The sequence below is a fragment of the Leucoraja erinacea genome, chromosome 19 (assembly GCF_028641065.1).
Source record: "Leucoraja erinacea ecotype New England chromosome 19, Leri_hhj_1, whole genome shotgun sequence".
NCBI lineage: Eukaryota > Metazoa > Chordata > Chondrichthyes > Rajiformes > Rajidae > Leucoraja > Leucoraja erinaceus.
In genome coordinates, this window is record NC_073395.1 from 487,283 (window position 1) to 511,578 (window position 24,296).

Genomic DNA, 24,296 nt, shown 5'->3' on the forward strand with positions numbered 1-24,296 from the left:
AGGACTGAGATGAGGAACAACCTTTTTACCCAGATAGTTGTCAATCTGTGGAATTCTCTGCCACAGAAGACAGTGGAGGCCAATCCACTGGATGTTTTCAAGAGAGAGTTAGGTGTAGCTCTTAGGGCTAACGGAATCAAGGGATATGGGGAGAAAGCAGGAACGGATCATATTGAATGGTGGTGCTGGCTCGAAGGGCCGAATGGCCTACTCCTGCACCTATCTCATTATGTTTCTATAGTTGTACTCCCTGGTGGTAAATCTGATTGTGAAATAGCTTCACAATTATGCATGGAGTTACCACAGGCATACCCAGGCATTTGTTCTCTGCTCCTGCAAGTTGCTAAAGTGTTTAAGGTAGACTGTTGTGTCTGCTGCTTCACATCAGTGACAGCATTTGTACCTTCCTGGATAGTTCTGCCTGTCAGATAATAACCCCCAACCTTGTCTCTCACCACCAACAGAACAAGGAATTTGTTTGTCGTGGCCACGATTACGAGCGGCTGGAGGCTTTCCAACAGCGAATGTTGAACGAGTTCCCTCACGCCATCGCCATGCAGCACGCCAACCAGCCCGAAGAAACCATATTCCAGGCCGATGCGCAATGTATCCTTAGAAATACCACGGGGCAAGAAGCCAGTCAGTAATACACCTGCAGGGATCCCATACCTACCCACTTACCCATCCACCTACCCACCCACCCCACCCACCCACCCACCCACCCACCCACCCACCTACCTACCTACCCACCGACCCACCCCACCCCCCACCCACCTACCCATACACCCACCCATCCACCCACCCACCTACCCACCCACCCACCCACGCACCTACCCACCTACCCACCTACCCAAAATATCTACCCACCCACCCACCCACCCACCCACCCCCACCTACCCACCAACCCACCCATCCACCCACCCACCTACCTATACACCCACCCATCCACACACCCAACTACCCACCCACCCACCCACGCACCTACCCACCTACCCACCTACCCACCTACCAACCTACCTCCCTACCTCCCTACCCACCCACCCACCTACCCACCTACCTACCTCCCTACCCACCTCCCTACCTACCTACCTACCTACCTACCTACCTACCTACCTACCTACCCACCTACCTACCCACCCACCTACCCACCTACCCACCCACCCCCCTACCCACCCACCCACCCACCCCACCCACCCACCCACCCACGCACCTACCCACCTACCCACCTACCCACCCATCTACCCACCCACCCATCCACCCACCCACCCCCGACACATACATCCACCCCTTCCCAACCTCACCAGCCACCTTGCTCTGTGAAAAATGGCTAAAAAAAGCAAAAATCATTTGATTACATATATAATTGCTTTGTTTCTTCTGAGTCAGAGAGATATAAATGAGAACACCAGCCTATAATTATATCATTCTTTTGACATTGTCAAAAGGTTGGAGGTGCGTCACAGAAGCGTATGGCGTTGCAGTAACATGATGCATATCTTAGTCAAGGAGGTTTTAAGGAGCATATTAGAAGTTGTGGTTGAGGAAAAACGTTTCAGAGCTTGGGACCCCAACAGCTGAGCCAAGACCACCAGTGGGCGATCACATAGATTTGAGGTTGATCAGGGAAGCCAGAATTGGAGAAGTTCAAATATTTTGTGAGTTTTGTCGGATCAGTGGAGATCAAAGAGATTGGCCTCGCTCAGTATTTGCGTGAGGCCAATGTGGACAATTGGGCACTGATGGGTGAAGAGCATTTGGTGGACATTGGACTTGGGCAGCAACACTTTAGCCCACCTCAGGTTTATGGTAGATTGAATGAGCTCATACTTTCATAAGACATTGGAGCAGAATTAGGCCATTCGGTGCATCAGGTCTACTCCACCATTCAATCATGGCTGACCTATCATTCCCTCTCATCCCCATTCTCCTGCCTTCACCCCATAACGTCTGACACCCGTACTAATCACGAATCTATCAATCGCCGTCTTAAAAATACACAATGACTTGGCCTCCACAGCCTTCTGTGGCAATGAATTCCACAGATTCACCACCCTCTGAGGAAGATTAGTTAAGAATATGTTGGTCTCGTTAAACCTGGAGATTGTCCAAGTTCAAGATTCAAGTGAGTTTATTGTCATGTGTTCCTCATATGACAATGAAATTCTTGCTTTGCTTCAGCACAACAGAACATAGTAGGCATTTCCTACAAAACAGATCAGTGTGTCCATATCCCATAATATAAATATATACACACATGAATGTAAAATGAAAGATGAAGGTTTTAGCAGGTAGAGCAGATTTGGACAACAGATTTACACGGTGGAAATCAGTTGCCAGCGATGGTACAGTGATGTGATGGTGACAACTGCATTGCCTGTAGTTTATCCATTCTCAGCAAGGAGATGGAAGTGGTGCCTAGTCCTCCCACCATCTGAATGAGGTCATATCTGCACACTGAATACTGGGGCTTGGGCTATCTGACCACTGGAAGGTTCATGAGATACAGCCTGACCCTCTAAGTTACTCCAGCACTTTGTACCTATCCATGTTCTCCAGAGATGCTGCCTGACTCGCACACTATGTCTCTTTCTTTGTAACCCAGAATCTGCAGTTCCTGATGTCCAGAGAGATCTTGGAGAACTTTCACATTTTCAGTTTTGGAAAGCATTTTGCCAGATCTAACCCCTGATTGGAGTTTCCATAGCACCCCTGAGGCCAGTTCATCAAAAACTCTGTTTATGATCAGCCTTCCTCCTTTATGCAAATCTTGGCTCACACAGTAATGAACTTTCTTTTATCAACTTGCCCTGTCAGGCAAGTGAGCTTAGTTGTATTAAAATAAAGAAATATGACGGGAAAGATGTGCGCATATCCTTTTGCCGTGCTCACCGTACTTTAGTAATTTACCACTCTTGTTGTTCACTCATGATAAACCCAGTTTCATGTCCATTGAAATTCTACCGGGAGAAATTATAACCTCATTCTACAGGCCAAAATAACTTAAGATGGATGAATGAATTAATAAGTTGGCCAAGTATTCACATACAAGGAATTTGTCTTGGTGCTCTGCCCACAAGTGACAACATGACATACACTTACAGTTAGGGATGATACATAAAACATTAAACATTAATAATAATGTTTAATATTATTAAATTACTAATAATAGATGTACATATGTTACCAAATTAACATTGTTATTGGCCTCAATGCTTAAATGGTTGAATGCATTGTGTATCTAACTTGTGCAATTCTAATTATGCTTCATGGTATTTGAATGTTGGTCACGATGTCCACTGATATTCAATCTGCCAGTTACAAACTCAGGTTATTGATTAGGGCATGTAACTCTGTGAATATCAAGCCCGAATTGCAAAGCTGAATTAGCTAAGGCGCACAAATTATTACATTTATCTTAAAATGTGATATATTTCTCCCTCCCCTAAAGTGTAAGTTTTAGGGAAAAGGAGAAGGGGGGTTATTTGAACATGTGGCTCACTTTCTACACAAATGAGGGTTGAGAGGGATCTGGCCAAATGCGGCAAATGGGACTAATTTAGATGGTTTGCATTAATAAGTTGGGCCGAATGGTCTGTTTCCTTGTCATATGACTATGATTAATGTAGTCCATGTGTCATTTAAGTTTGAATTGGTTTCATTGACCAAGAGAGTTACACAAATTGGAGGCTGTACATTGGGTCTGCAAACAGCAGAGAGTTTGATCCAGAGGACAAGATGAACCCTCTCCATTGTGGACGGTTGTTGGTTCTCTTCCAATGAGATGAGCAGTTCAACAGGTGGGGCCTCGTGGATAACGAGCACCTCCTGCGAGTGTGGGGACCCAACACAGACAGTGGAGCACATCGTCACCAGTTGTTCCAAACACCGATTGGCCACCGAATGGTGAACGAGGTCTGATTGACCTGGACGTGACACGTTGGCCTGGCTCGCCTCAACTGAGCTGCAGGTCTAAAAGACACACAACAGAAACATAGACAATAGGTGCAGGAGTAGAGGCCATTCTGCCCTTCGAGCCTGCACCATTCGCCATTCAATATGATCATGGCTGATCATCCAACTATGACAGCTACAGTTTTGACAATTCTGGGAATTATTCAGCTTCTGATTATTTTCCGATTACTTCCTTAACTACTAACGTCCAGACCTGCAGATTTATGCCGTGATTCCCATTCCAGAGCACCATGAGATCCTGCAGAAGGAAGCTATACCTGATCACATTAAGAGTTTTTACCGGGTCAACAACATCTGGAGGTTCCGATTTGACAGGCCATTCCACAAGGGAATTAAAGACAAAGAAAATGAGTTTAAGGTATGTCCTTTTAGCAGAAGATAGACACAAAATGCTGGAGTAACTCAGCACGACAGAGAGCATCTCTGGAGAGAAGGAATGGGTGACATTACGGGTTGACTGAGGAAGGGTCTCGTCCCAAAACGTCACCCATTCCTTCTCTCCAGAGATGCTCTCTGTCGTGCTGAGTTACTCCAGCATTTTGTGTCTCTCTTTGGTTTAATCAGCATCAACAGTTCCATCCTACTCCCTTTAGCAGAAAGCAGCCAAGATGTGGGAATTCTGCCGTGCTATCCCTGAAATCTGTCTGATTCCTTGTTGCCTCATTTAATGGTGAATGTGGATAAGTGACGTTTCTGGTCAGGACCCTCCTTTGCCAGTCCTGAAACGTCATCTATCCATGTTCTTCAGGGATGCAGCCTCGCCAATAAGTTACTCCAGCACTTTGGGTCTTTTATTTGTAAATCAGCACCTGCAGTTCCTTCTTTGTATACGTTGCTTCATATAATGTTAAAGGGGAAGGCGGTATTAAAAAGGAAATGGGTTTCACCATCAATTTCAAAGCCATCTTTCTGCCTCTCATTTCTTGGCAGAGTTTATGGGTAGAGCGGACATCGTTGACGTTAGTTCAGAGTTTACCTGGCATCTCCCGCTGGTTCGAAGTGGATCGGCGTGAAGTGGTGAGTTCCAAGTGCCTTTTGCAAATTCATTGACTGTAAAATCAGAACTTTATTTTTTTAAAGTTAAGACCTTTTAAAAATTAAGATGAACAAAAACAAACCTAAAAGTTCTTCCCATATCTTCTTGTTCTTAATCTGTCTTTGGTAAAAGGGTTATCTAATTTTTATAGAACATCTGTTTCTAGGTTGAAATGAGTCCCCTTGAGAATGCGATTGAGGTGCTGGAGAATAAGAACCAGCAGCTACGGACTCTGATCACCCAGTGTCAGTCAAGACAGATGCAAAATATAAACCCCCTGACCATGTGCCTCAACGGGGTCATCGACGCAGCAGTTAATGGAGGACTTGCCAGATACCAAGAGGTAAATCGCACGACTTTGGGACCTTGGAAGGAACAAAGGAGGACCCAGCGTGGGGGAGCGGGAGTAATAGTGGGGACCGGGGAGGGGGAGTAATAGTGCGGGAGGGGGAGTAATAGTGGGGACTGGGGAGGGGGAGTAATAGTGGGGACTGGGGGGGGGGAGTAATAATGGGGACTGGGGAGGGAGAGTAATAATGGGGGAGCGGGAGTAATAGCTGAGACTGGGGAGGGGGAGTAATAGTGGGGACTGGGGAGGGGGAGTAATAGTGGGGACTGGGGTGGGGGGAGTAATAATGGGGACTGGGGAGGGGGAGTAATAGCTGAGACTGGGGAGGGGGAGTAATAGTGGGGACTGGGGAGGGGGAGTAATAGTGGGGACTGGGGAGGGAGATTAATAGTGGGGACTGGGGAGGGGGAAGGGGGAATAACAAAGGGGAACCTGGGGCTGAGTTGCTTTGTAAATGCCCTTTAGGGGGCGACTATTTGCATACCTTGTGTACACAAGCATAGAATTTCACTGCGACTTGTCACATGTGATAATAAAGTATTTATTCATTCAAATTCAAGAGGGCACAATACGTTTGAGGAGATTTAAAGAGGGCCTGTGCTACAGGGAGAGGTTGAGCAGGCTGGGACTCTATTCCTTGGAGCGCAGGAGGATGAGGGGAGATCTTATAGAAGGGTACAGAATTATAACAGCAATAGACTGGGTAGATGTACAGAGTCTCTTGCCCAGAGCAGAGGAATACATAACCAGATGACACAGGTTTAAGGTGAAGGGGGAAAGATTTAACAGGAACCTGAGCGGTGATTTGTTTACACAGAGGGTGGTGGGTGTATGGAAGTATGGTCAATGTGGGGGATGGGTGGGTGAGGCAGCAACGTGTGTCTTGTCCACTTTGGTCATAAGGTCATAAGTGATTGGAGCAGAATTAGGCCTTTTGGCCCATCTACTCTACTCCGCCCTTCAATCTTGGCTGATCTATCTCTCCCTCCTAACCCCATTAGAGTCATAGTGATACAGTGTTGAAACAGGCCCATTGGCCCACACTGGCCAACGTGCCCCACCTACACTAGTCCCACCTGCCAGCATTTGGTCCATATCCCTCCAAACTGCTTTATCCATGTACCTGTCTAACTGTTTCTTAAACATTGCAATAGTCCCAGCCTCAACTACCTCCTCCGGCAGCTTGTTCCATACACCCACCACCCTCTGTGTGAAAAAGTTACCCTCAGATTCCTATTAAATCTTTTCCCCTTCACCTTAAACCTCGTCCTCTGGTCCATGATTCACCTACTCTGGACAAGAGACTCTGTGCATCTACCCGATCTATTCCGCTCATGATTTTATACACCCTTCCCCTGCCAGTTGTTGGTGTGGAGAGGGGGGTGGTGAGGGTAGGGTGGGCTTAAGGAGGGATTTCCAATATTGACACTGCATGCATTGGGTGGAATGTGTTGACTGTTTAATGCCCATTTGGGAGAATGAAGGATTGCCAAGTTTCTGTTGAACAAATATTACAATCCATGAGTTGAGAACATTGCAGGTGGAAGGGAAATGGTCTTTGTTGTCTGATTAAATATGTTCAATACAGTTTTATTAAAATATTCTGTGGTTGCAGACGGCTTTGACCTTGTAACCTCAGAGCCTGTTCATAATTATAGGTTGTTGTATTCACAAAGATCCTTCACCGCATAATTGGATCTAATTTGCATAATTTGTTTTCTTGCATTTCCTCCTGTGCTTTAACTGGAATTCTTGCCTTTCCAGCTATTTTGTAAATCATTCTCCCAATGCCTAAACTAACAATTGTATTCACTGTTGCCAGCGAGCCAATGTCTTCTCGGCTAGTTGACGAAGTGAGTGAGGGGAATAAGGAGGACTTGGAAAAGTAGCTGTAAACCTAGCATAGAAACATAGAAAATAGGTGCAGGAGTAGGCCATTCGGCCCTTCGAGACAGCACTACATTCAGTATGATCATGGCTGATCATCCAAAATCAGTACCCCGTTCCTACGTTCTCCCTATATCCCTTGATTCTGTTAGCCCTAAGAGCTAAATCTAACACTCTTTTGAAAACATCTAGTGAATTGGCCTCCAGTGCTTTATGTGGCAGAGAATTCCACAGGTTCACAACTCTCTGGGTGAAAAAGTTTTTCCTCATCGCAGTCCCAAATGGCCGACCCCTTATTCTTAAACTGTGACCCCTGGTTCTGGATTCCCCCAACATGGGGAGTATTTTTCCTGCATCTGGCCTGTCCAATCCCTTAAGAATTTTATATGTTTCTATAAGATTCCCTCTCATCCTTCTGAATTTCAGTGAATATAAACCCAGTCGAAATGTGGCCAGTTATTAGTTTTAGTTTAGAGATACTGCACGGAAACAGGCCCTTCAAGTCAAGTCAAGTCAAGTCAAGTCAAGTTTATTTGTCACATACACATACGAGATGTGCAGTGAAATGAAAGTGGCAATGCTCGCGGAACAACAAAACAACCAAACAAATTATAAACACAATCATAACACACATATTATTTTACATAATAAATAATAGAAGGAAAAACGTTCTGTACAGTTAGTCCCTGGTGAGAAAGGCGTTTACAGTCCGAATTGCCTCTGGGAAGAAACTCCTTCTCAACCTCTCCGTTCTCACTGCATGGCAACGGAGGCGTTTGCCTGACCATAGCGGCTGGAACAGTCCGTTGCAGGGGTGGAAGAGGTCTCTCATGATTTTGTTTGCTCTGGAGTTGCACCTCCTGATGTATAGTTCCTACAGGGGGGTGAGTGAAGTTCCCATAGTGCGTTCGGCCGAACGCACTACTCTCAGCCCACCAAGTCTGCACTAACCAGTGATCCCCGCACACTAACACTATCCTACACACACTACAGACAATTTACAATTACACCAAGCCATTTAACCTACTAACCTGCACGTCTTTGGAGTGTGGGAGGAAACCAGGACGCCCGGAGAAAACCCACGCAGGTCACGGGGAGAACGTGAAAACTTCGTACAGACAGCACCCATAGTCAGGATGGAACCCAGGTCTATGGCGCTGTGAGGCAGCAACTCTACCCGCTGCACCACCATGTCACCCCTAACTTCTGACTTCCATTGCAGGCATTCTTTGTGAAGGACTACATCCTCAACCACCCTGAAGATGGAGAGAACATCTCTCGTTTGAGGGAGCTGATGTTTGAACAGGTAATCCTGATTCTCAAATTCTAAAGCATTCATTTCCAACAGACAACGGACATAACTAAAACCAAAGGGAGAAATGCCCTTCAAATTTACAGGAACAGGTCATGATATAGATGAGGGGAAATCATTCGAGTGAAGACAGTAAACCGTTTAATTGTCATATGTATCAACAATGGAACAATGACATTCTTTCTTGCTTCAGCTTAACCAGCTGGTAAACACAATACACACGGATAAATATCATTATCACAAATTAATAAGCATAATACTAGTGCAATGAGACAAGTAGTCCATAGTGCATCCACAGACACAGTTGAGGTTAGTGTTTAAGAAGGAACTGCAGATGCTGGAAAATCGAAGGTACACAAAAGTGCTGGAGAAACTCAGCGGGTGCAGCATCATCTATGGAGCGAAGGAAACAGGCAACGTTTCGGGCCGAAACCCTTCTTCAGACTGATGTAGGGTGGTGGGGGGGGGAGAAGAAAGAAGAAAGGAAGAGGAGGAGCCCGAGGGCTGAGGGAGAGCTGAGAAGGGGAGGAGACAGCAATGGTTACCGGAAATTGGAGGTCAATGTTTATGCCGCTAGGGTGCAAACTGCCCAAGTGGAATATGTGGTGTTGCAATGACCAATTAACTCCTGTCATGTCAATCTCTGGAGTATTGCTGACTTCATACATGTGTTAAAGGCGCATACTCTGGAGAATAACTGACTTCATGCGTGATTCTCTGTGTTAAAGGCACACACCCTGGAGTATATCTGACCATGTGTGTTTGTCTGTGTTAAAGGCACACATACTGGAGTACGGCTTGGCTGTCCATGAGAAGTTTGTGCCTCAGGACATGAGGCCGCTGCACAAGAAGCTGGTGGATCAGTTCTACGTGATGAAGACCAGACTGGGTCTGCAGGTACGAGTTCACAAGACAACAGACCACCTAGGTTCAATGGCCGCTAGTCACTTATGGATGTGGGAGCTGTCAGTGGAAACCTGAAATTTAACGGTCAAGTCATCATTGTGAGGCAGTGGGTGGGTAGGTGGGTAAGGTTGAGTGCTGATGTGGTCCAACGAGGAATTGTCTGTGTGGTTTATTGAAGCCAACCCCCTTGCTCTGACACGGTGGGCTCACACCTACCTCATTGTGATATCACTTGTCTAGTTCCTCACTTGTCAATGATGGAAGGACGTGGGCCATGGGAAGTGGGTGACCATGGGAAGGACGTGGACCATGGGAAGTGGGCATGACGTGTTCCTTTTGCATTTATTTTCTTTGAGGATTCCTGAAATGCCCAGCTGACCCAACCTTGTTTTGTCTTTTGGTCTTGAATGGTGCCATAAATCGACACATAATGGGGGAATAAATATGTACAAATTGGAGTATATTCCACTGGACAGCTGCAAATTATATTTTTGTAGATTGCAGTCAGAGAGATCTTAGTCCCTCTCCCTTTTATTTAGTTTTTAAGCCTCCTTGTTTCAGCGCTAGATTTTGGCACATTGGCCTTCATCTATTGAGTATAGAAGTTGGGTGGTCATGTACAGTTGTGTTTCCACTTTGAAGGAAATTACCTGAAATTTGGGAAATTCTGGTTGTCTTCGGGTAATTTTCGGGAAATGAAATAATTTTGAGAAATGTCCCGGCCCGGTAATTGTTCCCCAACTGCACCAGTGCAGGGGAACTCACCGCGTCACAATTGAAAATGGCGGTGGTGACGAGGTAGGGATGCCGTCTCCCCGCCCCCACGTGCGCTGTGGGCCCAGTATCCGAGCGTGCAGCAGATACACGTGCGCAGTGGGCCCGGTATCCGAGCGTGCAGCAGATACACGTGCGCAGTGGGCCCAGTATCCGAGCGTGCAGCAGATACACGTGCGCAGTGGGCCCGGTATCCGAGCGTGCAGCAGTTACACACGCGCAGTGGGGGAAGGCTTATTGGGCCGGGTAATACCATCAAATTTCAGGTAATTTGGAAATCTATTTCAGGAAAAAAATGTTTGAGGTGTGAAAGCACTGCGGTGGTGAGGCTGCATTTTAACTATTGTATTCAGTTTTGGGCACCATGTTATAGCAAAGATATTATCAAGCTGGAAAGGGTACAGAGAAGATAGATATATGTGGATGTTGCCAGGATATAAACATAGACAATAGGTACAGGAGTAGGCCATTCGGCCCTTCGAGCCTGCACCGCCATTCAATATGATCATAGCTGATCATCCAACTCAGTATCCTGTACCTGCCTTCTCTCCATACCCTCTGATCCCTTTAGCCACAAGGGCCACATCTAACTCCCTCTTAAATATAGCCAATGAACTGGCCTCAACTACCTTCTGTGGCAGAGAATTGCAGAGATTCACCACTCTCTGTGTAAAGGTCTGAGGGTGGGTCTGAGCTGTGGGCAAACGCTGAGTAGGCTGGGTCTGTATTCCTTGGAGCGCAGGAGGATGAGGGGAGATCTTGCAGAGATGTATAAGACCACGAGAGGAATAGATTGGGTAGATGCACAGAGTCTCTTCCCCAGAGTAGGGCCAGAGGACATAGGTTTATGGTGAAGGGGAAAAGATTTAATAGAAATCTGAGGGGTAATGTTTTCACACAGAAGGTGGTGGGTGTATGGAACGAGCTGCCGGAGGGAGGTAGTTGAGGCAGGGACTATCCCAACATTTAAGAATCAGTTGGACAGGTATATGGATAGGACAGGTTTGGAGGGATATGGACCAAATGCTGGCAGGTGGGACTAGTGTAGCTGGGACATGTTGGCTGGTGGACGATCACTCTGTCACTCCATAACTCTAGATTCTATTCCAAGGTGTTTGGAAGCAGATATGTTGCCATAATCCCATCAACAATGGAAGGAAGTCAGCACCAGCGTTGGTTTAAACATTGGGAGAATGATTGTTTGGATTGTTTAAAACAGCTACAGATGGGGGGGTGATCTGGGTTGTAGGGTTGTAGATGGGGGGGTGATGGGTTGATCTGGGTTGGAGATGGGGGGGGGGGGTGATCTGGGTTGGAGATGGGGGGGGGGGGGTGATCTGGGTTGGAGATGGGGGGGTGATCTGGGTTGGAGATGGGGGGGGTGATCTGGGTTGTAGATGGGGGGGTGATCTGGGTTGTAGATGGGGGGGTGATCTGGGTTGTAGATGGGGGGGTGATCTGGGTGGGTAGATGGGGGGTGATCTGGGTTGGAGATGGGGGGGGGTGATCTGGGTTGGAGATGGGGGGTGATCTGGGTTGGAGATAGGGGGGGGTGATCTGGGTTGGAGATGGGGGGTGATCTGGGTTGGAGATAGGGGGGGGTGATCTGGGTTGGAGATAGGGGGGGTGATCTGGGTTGTAGATGGGGGGGGGTGATCTGGGTTGGAGATGGGGGGGGGGTGATCTGGGTTGGAGATGGGGGGGTGATCTGGGTTGGAGATAGGGGGGGTGATCTGGTTGTAGATGGGGGGGGTGATCTGGGTTGGAGATAGGGGGGGTGATCTGGGTTGTAGATGGGGGGGGGGGTGATCTGGGTTGGAGATGGGGGGGTGATCTGGGTTGGAGATGGGGGGGGGTGATCTGGGTTGGAGATGGGGGGGGGGGTGATCTGGGTTGGAGATGGGGGTGATCTGGGGGGGGGATGGGGGGGGGTGATCTGGGTTGTGAGATGGGGGGGGGTGATCTGGGTGAGATGGGGGGGGGGGATCTGGGTTGGAGATGGGGGGGGGTGATCTGGGTTGGAGATGGGGGGGGGTGATCTGGGTTGTAGATGGGGGGGGTGATCTGGGTTGGAGATAGGGGGGGTGATCTGGGTTGGGGGGGGGGTGATCTGGGTTGGAGATGGGGGGGGTGATCTGGGTTGGAGATAGGGGGGGTGATCTGGGTTGTAGATGGGGGGGGTGATCTGGGTTGTAGATGGGGGGGGGTGATCTGGGTTGGAGATAGGGGGGTGATCTGGGTTGTAGATGGGGGGGGGGTCATCTGGTGGAGATGGGGGGGGTGATCTGGGTTGGAGATGGGGGGGTGATCTGGGTTGTAGATGGGGGGGGTGATCTGGGTTGGAGATGGGGGGGTGATCTGGGTTGGAGGGGTGATCTGGGTTAGGGGGGGGGTGATCTGGGTTGTAGATGGGGGGGGTGATCTGGGTTGTAGATGGGGGGGGGGGTGATCTGGGTTGGAGATGGGGGGGGGGGTGATCTGGGTTGGAGATGGGGGGGGTGATCTGGGTTGTAGAGGGGGGGGGGGTGATCTGGGTGGGGGAGGGGGGGGGGTGATCTGGGTTGGAGATGGGATGGGGGGGGGTGATCTGGGTTGGAGATGGGGGGGGGGGTGATCTGGGTTGGAGATGATGATCTGGGTTGGAGATGGGGGGGTGATCTGGGTTGGAGATGGGGGGGGATCTGGGTTGGAGATGGGGGGGTGATCTGGGTTGGAGATGGGGGGGTTGATCTGGGTTGGGGATGGGGGGGTGATCTGGGTTGGAGATGGGGGGGTGATCTGGGTTGGAGATGGGGGGGGATGGGGTGGATGGGGGGGGTTGGAGATGGGGGGGGTGATCTGGGTTGGAGATGGGGGGGGGTGATCTGGGTTGGAGATGGGGGGGGTGATGATCTGGGTTGGAGATGGGGGGGGTGATCTGGGTTGGAGATGGGGGGGTGATCTGGGTTGGAGATGGGGGGTGTGATCTGGGTTGGAGATGGGGGGGTGATCTGGGTTGGAGATGGGGGGGGGGGTTGAGATGGGGGGGGTTCTGGGTTGGAGATGGGGGGGGTGATCTGGGTTGGAGATGGGGGGGGTGATCTGGGTTGGAGATGGGGGGGTGATCTGGGTTGGAGATGGGGGGGTGATCTGGGTTGGAGATGGGGGGGTGATCTGGGTTGGAGATGGGGGGTGATCTGGGTGGAGATGGGGGGGGTGATCTGGGTTGGAGATGGGGGGGTGATCTGGGTTGGAGATGGGGGGGTGATCTGGGTTGGAGATGGGGGGGGGGGGATCTGGGTTGGAGATGGGGGGGTGATCTGGGTTGGAGATGGGGGGGTGATCTGGGTTGTAGATGGGGGGTGCAAGCACAAAATGTAATCATTGTGGACTTTAAGGACAAAAAATGATGTATGTGCTGCAAGTCTGGTGGTATGTGCTGGTGAATGGGGTGGCAGAAACCGGTGCTGGGTCTTTAGACATTTGAAGTGAAGGGTGGTCTGCCTTCGGCAATTACATTGCTACCTCAGAGCGTGTTGTCTGTACTGTGTGTGGGTGGCTTTGAATGGATGTTCCTGTCTGCTGCCTCTGTATTTGTCACATGTACCGAGGTATAGTGAAATTCATTGTTGTATACAGTTCAGTACATATCAGTGAGTGTGAGCGCGCGTGTCTGTGCACGCACGTATGTGATCAGTCAGTGCCTCAGCTCCTCATTTGGAGACACATGTCTAGAATTACATTTTAATTACCATCAGAGAGATGGGCTGCCACGATTCTCTGACTAGCTTTGTGATCCAATTATTTGTTGTATCTGGGAATTCTGTTGGTTGTTTTTTTCAAATGAAGTGAAAGCAACAAGCTGTGTGAAGAAAAACAAATCCACCTGTATGTCAGACTGCATTCCCCATCAGATTAATGTACCTCACCTGACCCTCTCTGGGAATGCTGTTGCATTTATTGATCTCGATGGTTCAGGTTTGTTCTTCCTCTTGAACCTGATCCTGATTCAACAATTTATTTGTGTTGCTGAAGTTTTAATTTGAATCTACAGATTTTCAGTTTGACAATTAATCCAGTGGTTGCAGTTTCATGAAACAGCCTCTTCAGAGTGATCAAGAGTGGTTTGGCATTTGATGAAAGATGCATTAAAATTCATTCCATGCTGCCCGATTTAAAACATTCACCTTGCTGAGTTAGCCTTTGTGAAAGTCAATTTGATGCATTTATTATATTACTTCAGGCCGTCAAGTCAGATCTGGACTGAATGTCAAATGAAGTAGAACATGTGCTGGGAAAAAGTTGTCCATTGATGAGGAATCAATTAAACTTCGACAGAACAATTATTTTATTAAAGCCAGAAACTTGCTTTAAGGTGGTGGTAGAGTTGTTCTTTGTAAAGCTGAACTAAATTAATTTAGTTGTACATTGAGTCTGAAAATTATTACAAGTTTAGCAATTCACTATTACACTTGAGGCTTTGTGATTTGTTTTATATGTGGGGAAAGCTGTGTGGAAAATTGAACTATGGACACACACACACACGCACACACACACGCACACACACACGCGCACACACACACACACAGCTACACACACACACACACACACACACATATACACACACACACACACACATACACATGTACACACACACGTACACACATACACACACACACACACACACATACACACACACACACACACACACACACGTACACACGTACACACACACACACACACGTACACACACACACACACACACACACACACACACACACACACACACACACACACACACACCACACACCCACCGTACACACACACACACACCACCGTACACACACACACACACACACACACACACACACACACACACACACACACACACACACACACACACACACACACACACACACACACACACACACACACACACACACACACACACACACACACACACGTTTGTAGGTTAATTAGTTTGGTATCATTGTAAAACATTGTCTCCAGTGTGTGTAGGATAGTGTTACTGTGCGGGGTGATCACTGGTCAGCGTGGACTCAGTGTGCCAAAGGACCTGTTTCCGCGCTGTATCTCTAAACTAAACCGAAAAACTAAAACTTTATTAAATAAATTATCAAATGAGGACATGGATGACTCCAGAGAATGAATTTGTCTGAAATATAACCTTTGAATGAAATGATGATATATTTTTTAGCGTTTTGGTTCTGTTGCCCCGGGCGACACTGGCCCTGAGCAGTGTGGGAAAGAGAAAGTGTCTGTTGCCATCCATCTGTCACTGAGCCCAGATTCACTCTGTACGCCCTCGCAAAGCAACGTGGAGTTGGAACGTGATGAACTCAGATATGAGGCCCTATAGTCCTTCTAGTCCTTAATGTGATGCAGGAAATCTGGCAGCCAATTTAAACTCAGCAAACCTCCACAAACAGCAGTGTTTCACAGATCTCTGGGGAGTAAAGAAAGATTGGTTCTTTACATGCTGGAAATGTCTTGCTTTTTTGTAGTGTTATGCTACTGGTTTCCTTACGTTCACCAGAGAGGGGGGGAGGGGGAGGGGGGGGGGGAGGGAGGGAGGGGGAGGGGGAGGGAGGGAGAGAGAGAGAGAGGAGGGAGAGGAGAGAGAGAGAGAGAGAGAGAGAGAGAGAGAGAGAGAGGGGGGGGGAGGGAGAGAGAGAGAGAGAGAGAGAGAGAGAGGGAGAGAGGGAGAGAGAGAGAGAGAGAGGGGGGGGGAGAGAGAGAGAGAGAGAGGGGGAGGGAGAGGAGAGAGAGAGAGGGGGGGGGGGGGAGAGGGAGAGAGAGAGGGAGAGGGGTGAGGGATTGAGAGGGAGGGAGAGGGACAGGGAGAGAGAAAGACAGTTTCACTGGGAAGATGGCACTTGTGACAAGACAGCGCCCCTCATGTGCTGCATGACAGTGTCACTGAGAGACCTCTGTGCTGTGGTCTTTGCAACAGCTTTGGATCCTGCAGACTTCTGATCTGGAGCCAAGGAGGCGCATGCTGGGACTCTATTCCTTGGAGGATGAGGGGTGATCTTATAGGGGTGTACAAAACCATGATAGGTAGATCGGGTAGATGCACAGAGTCTCTTGCCCAGAGTCGGGGAATCGAGGACCAGAGGACATGGGTTTAAGGTGAAGGGGAAAAGATTTAACAGGAATCTGAGGGGTAACTTTTCCACACAGAGGGTGGTAGATGTGTGGAACAAGTTGCCAGAGGAGGTAGTTGAGGCAGGGACTATCCCAACGTTTAAGAAACAGTTAGACAGGTACATGGATAGGACGGGTTTGGAGAGATATGGACCAAACACAGGCAAGTGTGACTAGTGTAGATGGGACATGTTGGCTGGAGTGGGTAAGTTGGGCTGAAGGGCCTGTGTCCACACTGTATCACTCTATGATATATCCTTGAAGCAGGCAGTTGTTGTGTGAGAGCTCCGTGCGTGCATCTGTTGTGGTGAAGTGTTAGAGGGAGCTGAGTGATCAACTCAACATAGACACGACCAACATGTTCTCTTCAGTCCTGTGTTGCTCCTGCCATCTAGTGGCAGCTGTAGATCTCACAGTTATACACTGTGTAGGAATGAACTGCAGATGCTGGTTTATACCAAATATAGACACAAAATGCTGGAGTAACTCAGCAGGACATGCAGCATCTCTGGAGATCTCTGACTGTGGGCTGAGTCTGGGCGGTGGTGACTGTGACCAGCTGAGTTACTCCAGCATTTTGTGTCTGTCTGCAGATTCTGAATTCAGGTTGCTAACTGTTGTGGTGTGATCTTCTGGGAGAGGGAGATGTTTCGTTGGCAGAAGATGCCACTCTCTCTCCATTGCCTACAGAAACATTCCCAGCGAGTGCTGGTCTAATAATTGACAGGCAGCCACAGTAGATAATGACTTGCATGGCTGTAGGTTTTCATGTTTTGGACCTTGGAAAGAGGATTCTGAAGACCTGATATCACTAAAGCACCGTGTAAATGAGTTATCTTTCATGTTGATGTGCCAATCTTTAGTCCAAATGTCATTTCAATGAGGACTGATGTCATGTTTAATCAGGTTTGCTGGCACTAAAGTATGTTAGAGAGGTAACAATGCAAGGACCCTGTGGACATTGGCAATCTGGAACAAAAAGCAGAACAGCAGAATATTTTAAATGGTAATAACTGAGCAGATTTAATATTCAAGGTGATTCAGTGCTTGTGCATAAATATTAATCTTAACAGGTAGACACATGGAACTGCACATGCTGGTTTATTAAAAGAAAAGATACAAAGTGGTGGAGTAACTCAGGCAGGCAGAGACTTTGTCAATTATTAATGTTAACATATTGGACACAAGTTAGGAGAAAAGTAAAGGGCATGCTCACAATGGAGTTGGGGTGTAAGAGAGAGTAATCTTGGTGCCATTTCATCATCCAGAGGTTTGGTGAGTCCACACCTGGAGCATCGAGTATAATTCCGGTCATTGTGGGAATATATTGCCCGGGACAAATGATAACTTGCAGTAACACAGCTTCAGCAGCATGTGTGTAGAAACATGGATAGGTGACGTTTCACAGAGTGCTGGAGTAACTCAGCGGGTCAAGGCAGCATCTGTGGAGAAAAAATGTAGGTGATATAAAGTGCTGGAGTAACTCAGCGGGTATAGCATCTGTGGAGAACCATAACCATATAACAATTACAGCACGGAAACAGGCCATCTCGACCCTTCTAGTCCGTGCCGAACACGTATTCTCCCCTAGTCCCATCTACATGCGCTCAGACCATAATCCTCCATTCCTTTCCCGTCCATATAACTATCCAATTTATTTTTAAATGATAAAAATGAACCTGCCTCCACCACCTTCACTGGAAGCTCATTCCACACAGCTACCACTCTCTGAGTAAAGAAGTTACCCCTAAACTTCTGTCCCTTAATTCTCAAGTCATGTTCCCTTGTTTGAATCTTCCCTACTCTCAGTGGGAAAAGCTGATCCAAGTCAACTCTGAGAACATGGATAGGTGACGTTTCACAGAGTGCTGGAGTAACTCAGCGGGTCAGGTAGCATCCCTGGAGAACATGGATATGTGATGTTTTGGATCAACCCCCTTCTGCCTGACCCGCTGTGCATACACCAGCATCTGTAGTTCTTTGTTTCTACATAATGATTCATGAGAATTATTACTACGTGTAAGAGGAGAAATTAGTAGAACTTGTCCTATGAAGAAGATTTGGTTTACATTCATTGTTTACTAGACGAAGTGAAGAAATTCAAATGCATGACATTGTGAAGGAGCTTTATAAGATGGACGCTGAGATCTGTAGCTCCTGAGTGGAATGTATAGACCAAGGAACATGGCACGGTAGCGCATTGGTAGAGTTGCTGCCTTGCAGCGCCAGAGACCCGGGTTCCATCTTGACTACGGGTGCTGTCTGTACGGAGTTTGGTACGTTCTCGCCGTGACCGTGTGGGTTTTCTATGGGTGCTCCGGATTCCTCCCACACTCTAGACGTGCAGGTTTGTCCGCTAATTGGATTGGTATAAATGTAAATTATCCCTTGTGTGTGTAGGATAGTGATAATGTGTGGGGATCGCTGGTCGGGGCGGACACGGTGGGCTGAAGAGCCTGTTTCCACGCTGTATCTCTAAACTAAAACTAAACTAAAGCGGTCAAGATGTTTCTTCCTGAAGATGATTGTAATACTCCGGCACCTATTTTCCATGTTGTTGACGGAGCTCTACCATTGCAGGACTTCCCAACCTACTCCAGAGTGAGTCCCATCCACCTGACTAACGGCAGCCCACGCACCTGTCGTAACCCAACCCTGGGTGCCGTTAGCCCAGACGGAGCCAGAATTGTCAACAGACGCAGGTACGTGCCCTCCACAGGCGGTGGATGCTCGCTCCAGCCGACAGCTTCTCATATTTATTCACAGTGCAGAAACTAGGAATATAATGTCCTGTACATGTCCTATTTACATAAGTGAGCAGGCAACTGGAAGAGCAGCACCTGTAATTTTGGGGTAATTAGTCCTCCTGATTATAAAGTAACAGTTTCTAATGTTCTGTTATTAACACTATAGTTCTTCATCTTTTTAACCCATTTCATTTGTTTATGTATATTGGAGAACATATAGTTTAGGATGAACAATGCACGGACTTTGTCTGGAACTGATGCTACAATGCTGAGAACTATATTCTACACTCTGTATCTTCCCCTTTGTACCTATTGGACTGGAGTTTGACGATTGTATTTATGTATCGTTTTATCTGATTGGACAGCGTGCAGAACAAAGGTTTTCACTGAATCTCGTTACACGTGACAGTAATAGATCTCACAGCTGAGAAGATATTCATGTGGGCGGCATGGTGGTGATTTTTATCAACTTTATTATTTAGTAAACTAATATCCAGTATCATACTAATATGACAACAACAATCCTGCAAACATTTGGCTTAGCACCGAGTCAGTTGATGTGGTGTCCATGTTGGAGTAACTCAGCAGGCCAATAGACAATAGGTGCAGGAGTAGAGGCCATTCGGCCCTTCGAGCCAGCACCACCATTCAATGTGATCATAGCTGATCATAGCTGATCATCCTATCAAACCATCATTTGCCTACCCAAGAACAGGAGTCCCATGGCCTTCTCCCTCTCCCATATCGACAACAGAGACACTTATGTACTGTCGATTACGTAATTCCCCATATCTCAGCACCAAACTCGGTAACCTGGGCATCGACCCCTCCCTCTGAAAGTATCCAGAGACCCCACTGTGAGGTTAGACAAGCACACCCTCTTCAACCCTCACCCACCGGCGTCTGAGGGCAGAGAATTCCACCTAGACTCACAACTCTCTGTGAGAAAAAGTGTTTCCTCGTCATTGTTCTAAATGGCTTACCCCTTATTTTTAAACTGTGGCCCCTGGTTCTGGACTCCCCCTTAACATCGGCAACAACCTGTTTCCTGCAAGAAGACTAAGCGTGTAGACTTCAAACCCAGAGGCGGCAATCCAATCTTACGGAGGTATGTTTCAATAAGGTCCTCAACATCTCATGACCTCTCTAACAATACTCCTCTGATCAAGACAGCATCTGTGGAGAACATGAAGATAGGTCAGATCGTTTCACAGAGTGCTGTATGAGGCAACTCAGCGGTCTCAGGAAGGCATTGCATCTGTGGAAATTGAACGCATGGTTCCAGGTGACGAGTTGTCCAACAGAGTGTCTGGAGGGCGCTCAGCGGGTCAGGCAGCCCATGGGCTGTTTACCCCTCCTACCATCCGGAGAACAGGTCTCTCCGGATAGGTGACGTTTTGGGTTGGGACCCAACGTACCTCAGTGACTGCCAATGACACTGTTTCCTGTTTCAAGGAGATCCTTCTTGTCCAGACTATAAAATTGAATCTGTAATCTGAATCTGAATCTGTTCTCACTCCCCAGACTCGTATTGTGCCGTCAAACCAAACAAGAAATGGTGAAATGGCTGAGTTTTGCGAGCGTAGCAATGATCACTGCAACAATCTCTGCCTGATGTTTCCTGTTGAGATCCTTCTTCCAGACATAAGTAAATGTGCTCACTCTCGTATTGTGCCGTCAAACCAAACAAGAAATGGTGAAATGGCTGAGTTTTGCGAGCATAGCAATGATCACTGCAACAATCTCTTTGTTCTCGTGTACCGAGGTGCAGTGAAAAGCTGAGTGTGTGAATCTGGTTGTGGGAGTAACTCGTTGCTGATGTTGGGATGTGCTCTGCCCTTTATTACAGCCCATTGAGTTATCCAGCGTTCAACAGATACTCCTCCTCATCCTTGTCATCGCAAGCATCAGCTGAAGTCAGCAACATCACCGGCCAGTCTGAAAGCTCAGATGAAGTCTTTAATATGCAGGTATAGCGTGCCTTGTACAAGTGAGAGTCGCCGTAACTATATTATTATACATCTCTTCATTAATGTAGATACTGTGGGCTTGTTGTGCAGGTTGGATGTTTTATGGAGGCCGGTAAACATCCAAGACTGTGCTGTTGATGAGCAGGGTGGACAATGATCATTCATGGCGGCACAGTGCTTCAACGGGCAGAGTTGCTGACTCTCAGTGACACAGACCTGGGTTCCATTCTGACCTTGGGTGCTGTTTGTGTGGAGTTTGCACCTTCTCCTTGTGATCGCGTGGGTTTTCTTTGTTGCTCCGATTTCCTCCCACATCCCAAAGATGTGCGGTGTTGTAGGTTAATTGACCCGCTGTAAGTTGTCCATGGTGTGTAATAAAAGTGGGATAACATAGAACTCGTGTGAATGGGTAAGGTAGATACAAAATGCTGGAGTAACTCAGTGGGACAAGCAGCATCTCTGGAGGGAAGGAATGGGTGACGTTTCGGGTTGTGATCCTGATCGATAGTTGGCATGGACTCAGTGGGCCGAAGGGCCTGTTTCCATGCTGTATCTTTCAATGATAATTTGAACGCCATTGGTCACAGCTGTGGTCCTGGTGCCATGGAAACCTCACTCTACTACGACCGTCTGACTGTTCCCTGCAGTGTTCTTCCATTCCAGCAACCCAACAGTCAGAGGTTGGTTAGGCCCCAGGACATCACCCCATAGTCTCCTCCACTCTGATCTACAACCGTCTCGCTGTTCAGATTGCCGACTTGTTGTGTCCAATGCTTTGGTATTGGAAGAATATTTAAATAAAAAACACTCCTTTTAGACATTTCTTCCTTTAAATAGTAAACACCTTGTCTATTTTTAATGACTGCCTCTCTGCTTGGGTATCTTTCCCCAGGAATAGTAGCAGTGTGACGTTATTTATAACACACTATCCCTTCATCGCGGTGAATTTGGACTCAACCTGTTTTCACATTTTTGTCTCCAAGTGTTCTTTGTTCTTTAAGTAATTAATGGTGTGTTTTTGAATCCTGTCACCAGTCTAGTATCACTTGAGTAAAGTTTGTATTGTTGAGCTGTGTAGGCAAAGCCTCATGCTCCACACACTCCTATATTCTGTATTATTATAACCTTTGTAAGATCTGTAAGCTCTGGCACCCTTTGATTTCATTTGAACTGTTTCTAAATGTGTTGCTCTACCAGCTGATCACAATGGTTTTTATCTTATTAACAAATTTAAAATAGCGTTTGTATAATTTTAAAACTGGCTTTTATCTTTAGTTGTTGAACTATACTGCACAGTAACAGGCCCTTCAGCCCACTTGTCCTTGACAAACATCTGGGCATATTGGGCTCATCCCATTTGCCTGCAATTTAGCCCATAGATCTCTAATCATTTTCTTATCTATACCATCCGTTGAAAAAAAATATTTTAAAATTCTGGACGATTTTTGTCAACAATTTGTTTATTTATTGAGATTGATCTATGTTGAAGTCAAGAAACTCTGCAGGAATGGTAGCATTATTTATTAGCAGTTAATCTGTTCACGTTCATATGATAGGATCAGAATTAGACCATTCAGCCCATCATGTTTCCTCCGCCATTCAATGGCTGATCTATCTCTCCCTGCTAACCCCATTCTCCCCATAACCTCTGACACCCGCACTCATCAATAATCTGTCTATCTCTGCCTTAAATATATCCATTTACTCCGCAGCCGTCTGTAGCAAAGAATTCCACAGATTCACCACCTTCTGACTAAAGAAATTCCTCCTCATCTCCTTCCCAAACGAATGTCCTTTAATTCTGAGGCTGTGACCTCTAGTCCTAGACTCTCCCACGTTTCTGGTGATGATAAAGTTACAGATTTCCTCATTAGAGTCAGGTCGCCCCTCTCTGCTGTTGGTGTGTGTCCCCTTCCCCCCCCCCCCCCGGGCGATCGTGGGACATCAAACACTAGTGTAACCATTATTTAATCTTGGGTCCGTGACTGAATCAAATTCTGGGCATTACCTCTTTGAAGTAACATCCTGTCTATAATAATAAATGTATTTAATATACTTTGTAGGCTTTTTAAATCTTGGATCTGTGACCTTTACAAACTGTGGTCATGAACCTTTTAAGCAAAATCCTGCCTTTAACAATAAATGCTGTGTCTGTTTCAGGCAAGTCCTTCTAGCTCGAGTTTAAGTTCCACACACTCAGCCTCGCCCAACGTGACAAGCTCCGCTCCATCCAGTGCCAGAGGTGGGTTTGTAGTCACAGTCACCACTCAGTGTGGAAGTCCAACTGCCTTAATAAAAGATATAAAATGTGCAAAACGTTGATGGTATTCAAGTGGTTTAAAAGAATGTGCTTGTTTGCTGTGTGTCTTAGGCTCCCCACTGCTCTCTGATAAGCACAAGCATTCAAGAGAGAACACCTGCCTCTCTCCCAGAGATCGGCCATGCAGTGCCATTTATCCAATATCCATGGAGCCAATACAGGTAAGCAGGTATGAGGACAGGTGAGTGTCAACACTCTGTAACAGTACCATTACTAACATGCAGACTTGCTAATACAGGTCCTCACACCATCTCTGCACAGGTGACAGTATAAACTAACACCAATGCCCATTGAGTATTTCCCATTTACATTTAAACCACAAAACATGGATGAGTGAAGCCTTCAAGATCAAGTGGATCAATTACACCCAGAAGGAAATGCTTAAGCCAGGCTTGTAACGTCACCTATCCATGTTCTCCACAGATGCTGCCTGACCCACTGAGTTACTCCAGCACTCTGTGTAACGTCACCTATCCATGTTCTCCACAGATGCTGCCTGACCCACTGAGTTACCCCAGCACTGTGTGTAACGTCACCTATCCATGTTCTCCACAGATGCTGCCTGACCCAGTGAGTTACTCCAGCACTCTGTGAAACGTCACCTATCCATGTTCTCCACAGATGCTGCCTGACCCACTGAATTACTCCAGCACTCTGTCCTTTTTGTGTATTAACCAGCATCTGCAGTTCCTGGTTTCTATAGCAGGAAGTATATATCTATCTGAAGACACAAGGAACTACAGATGCTGGAATCTTGAGCAAAAACTATAAAATGCTGGAGTAACTGGGCGTGACATGGATGGTCCTCCAGAGATGCTGCCTGACCCACACTAGCACCTTGTGTTCTGTGCTATATGCTCCCATTATTGCTCCCAC

The 24,296-nt window shown here is 47.2% G+C and overlaps 1 protein-coding gene across 5 annotated transcripts in view; it reads left to right on the forward strand.

The window, feature by feature from the left end:
* The window catches only part of dock4 (dedicator of cytokinesis 4), a 238,917-nt gene that overhangs the window by 205,533 nt on the left and 9,088 nt on the right, over positions 1 to 24,296 (forward strand). For all 5 annotated transcript variants that reach the window (XM_055650008.1, XM_055650011.1, XM_055650009.1 and 2 more), the window contains 10 exons: positions 465 to 606; positions 4,164 to 4,330; positions 4,903 to 4,989; positions 5,175 to 5,351; positions 8,467 to 8,550; positions 9,334 to 9,453; positions 18,964 to 19,085; positions 20,980 to 21,100; positions 23,261 to 23,342; positions 23,472 to 23,581. In XM_055650008.1, the coding sequence (XP_055505983.1) occupies positions 465 to 606; positions 4,164 to 4,330; positions 4,903 to 4,989; positions 5,175 to 5,351; positions 8,467 to 8,550; positions 9,334 to 9,453; positions 18,964 to 19,085; positions 20,980 to 21,100; positions 23,261 to 23,342; positions 23,472 to 23,581 (1,212 nt within the window). The remainder of the gene's footprint in view (positions 1 to 464; positions 607 to 4,163; positions 4,331 to 4,902; positions 4,990 to 5,174; positions 5,352 to 8,466; positions 8,551 to 9,333; positions 9,454 to 18,963; positions 19,086 to 20,979; positions 21,101 to 23,260; positions 23,343 to 23,471; positions 23,582 to 24,296) is intronic.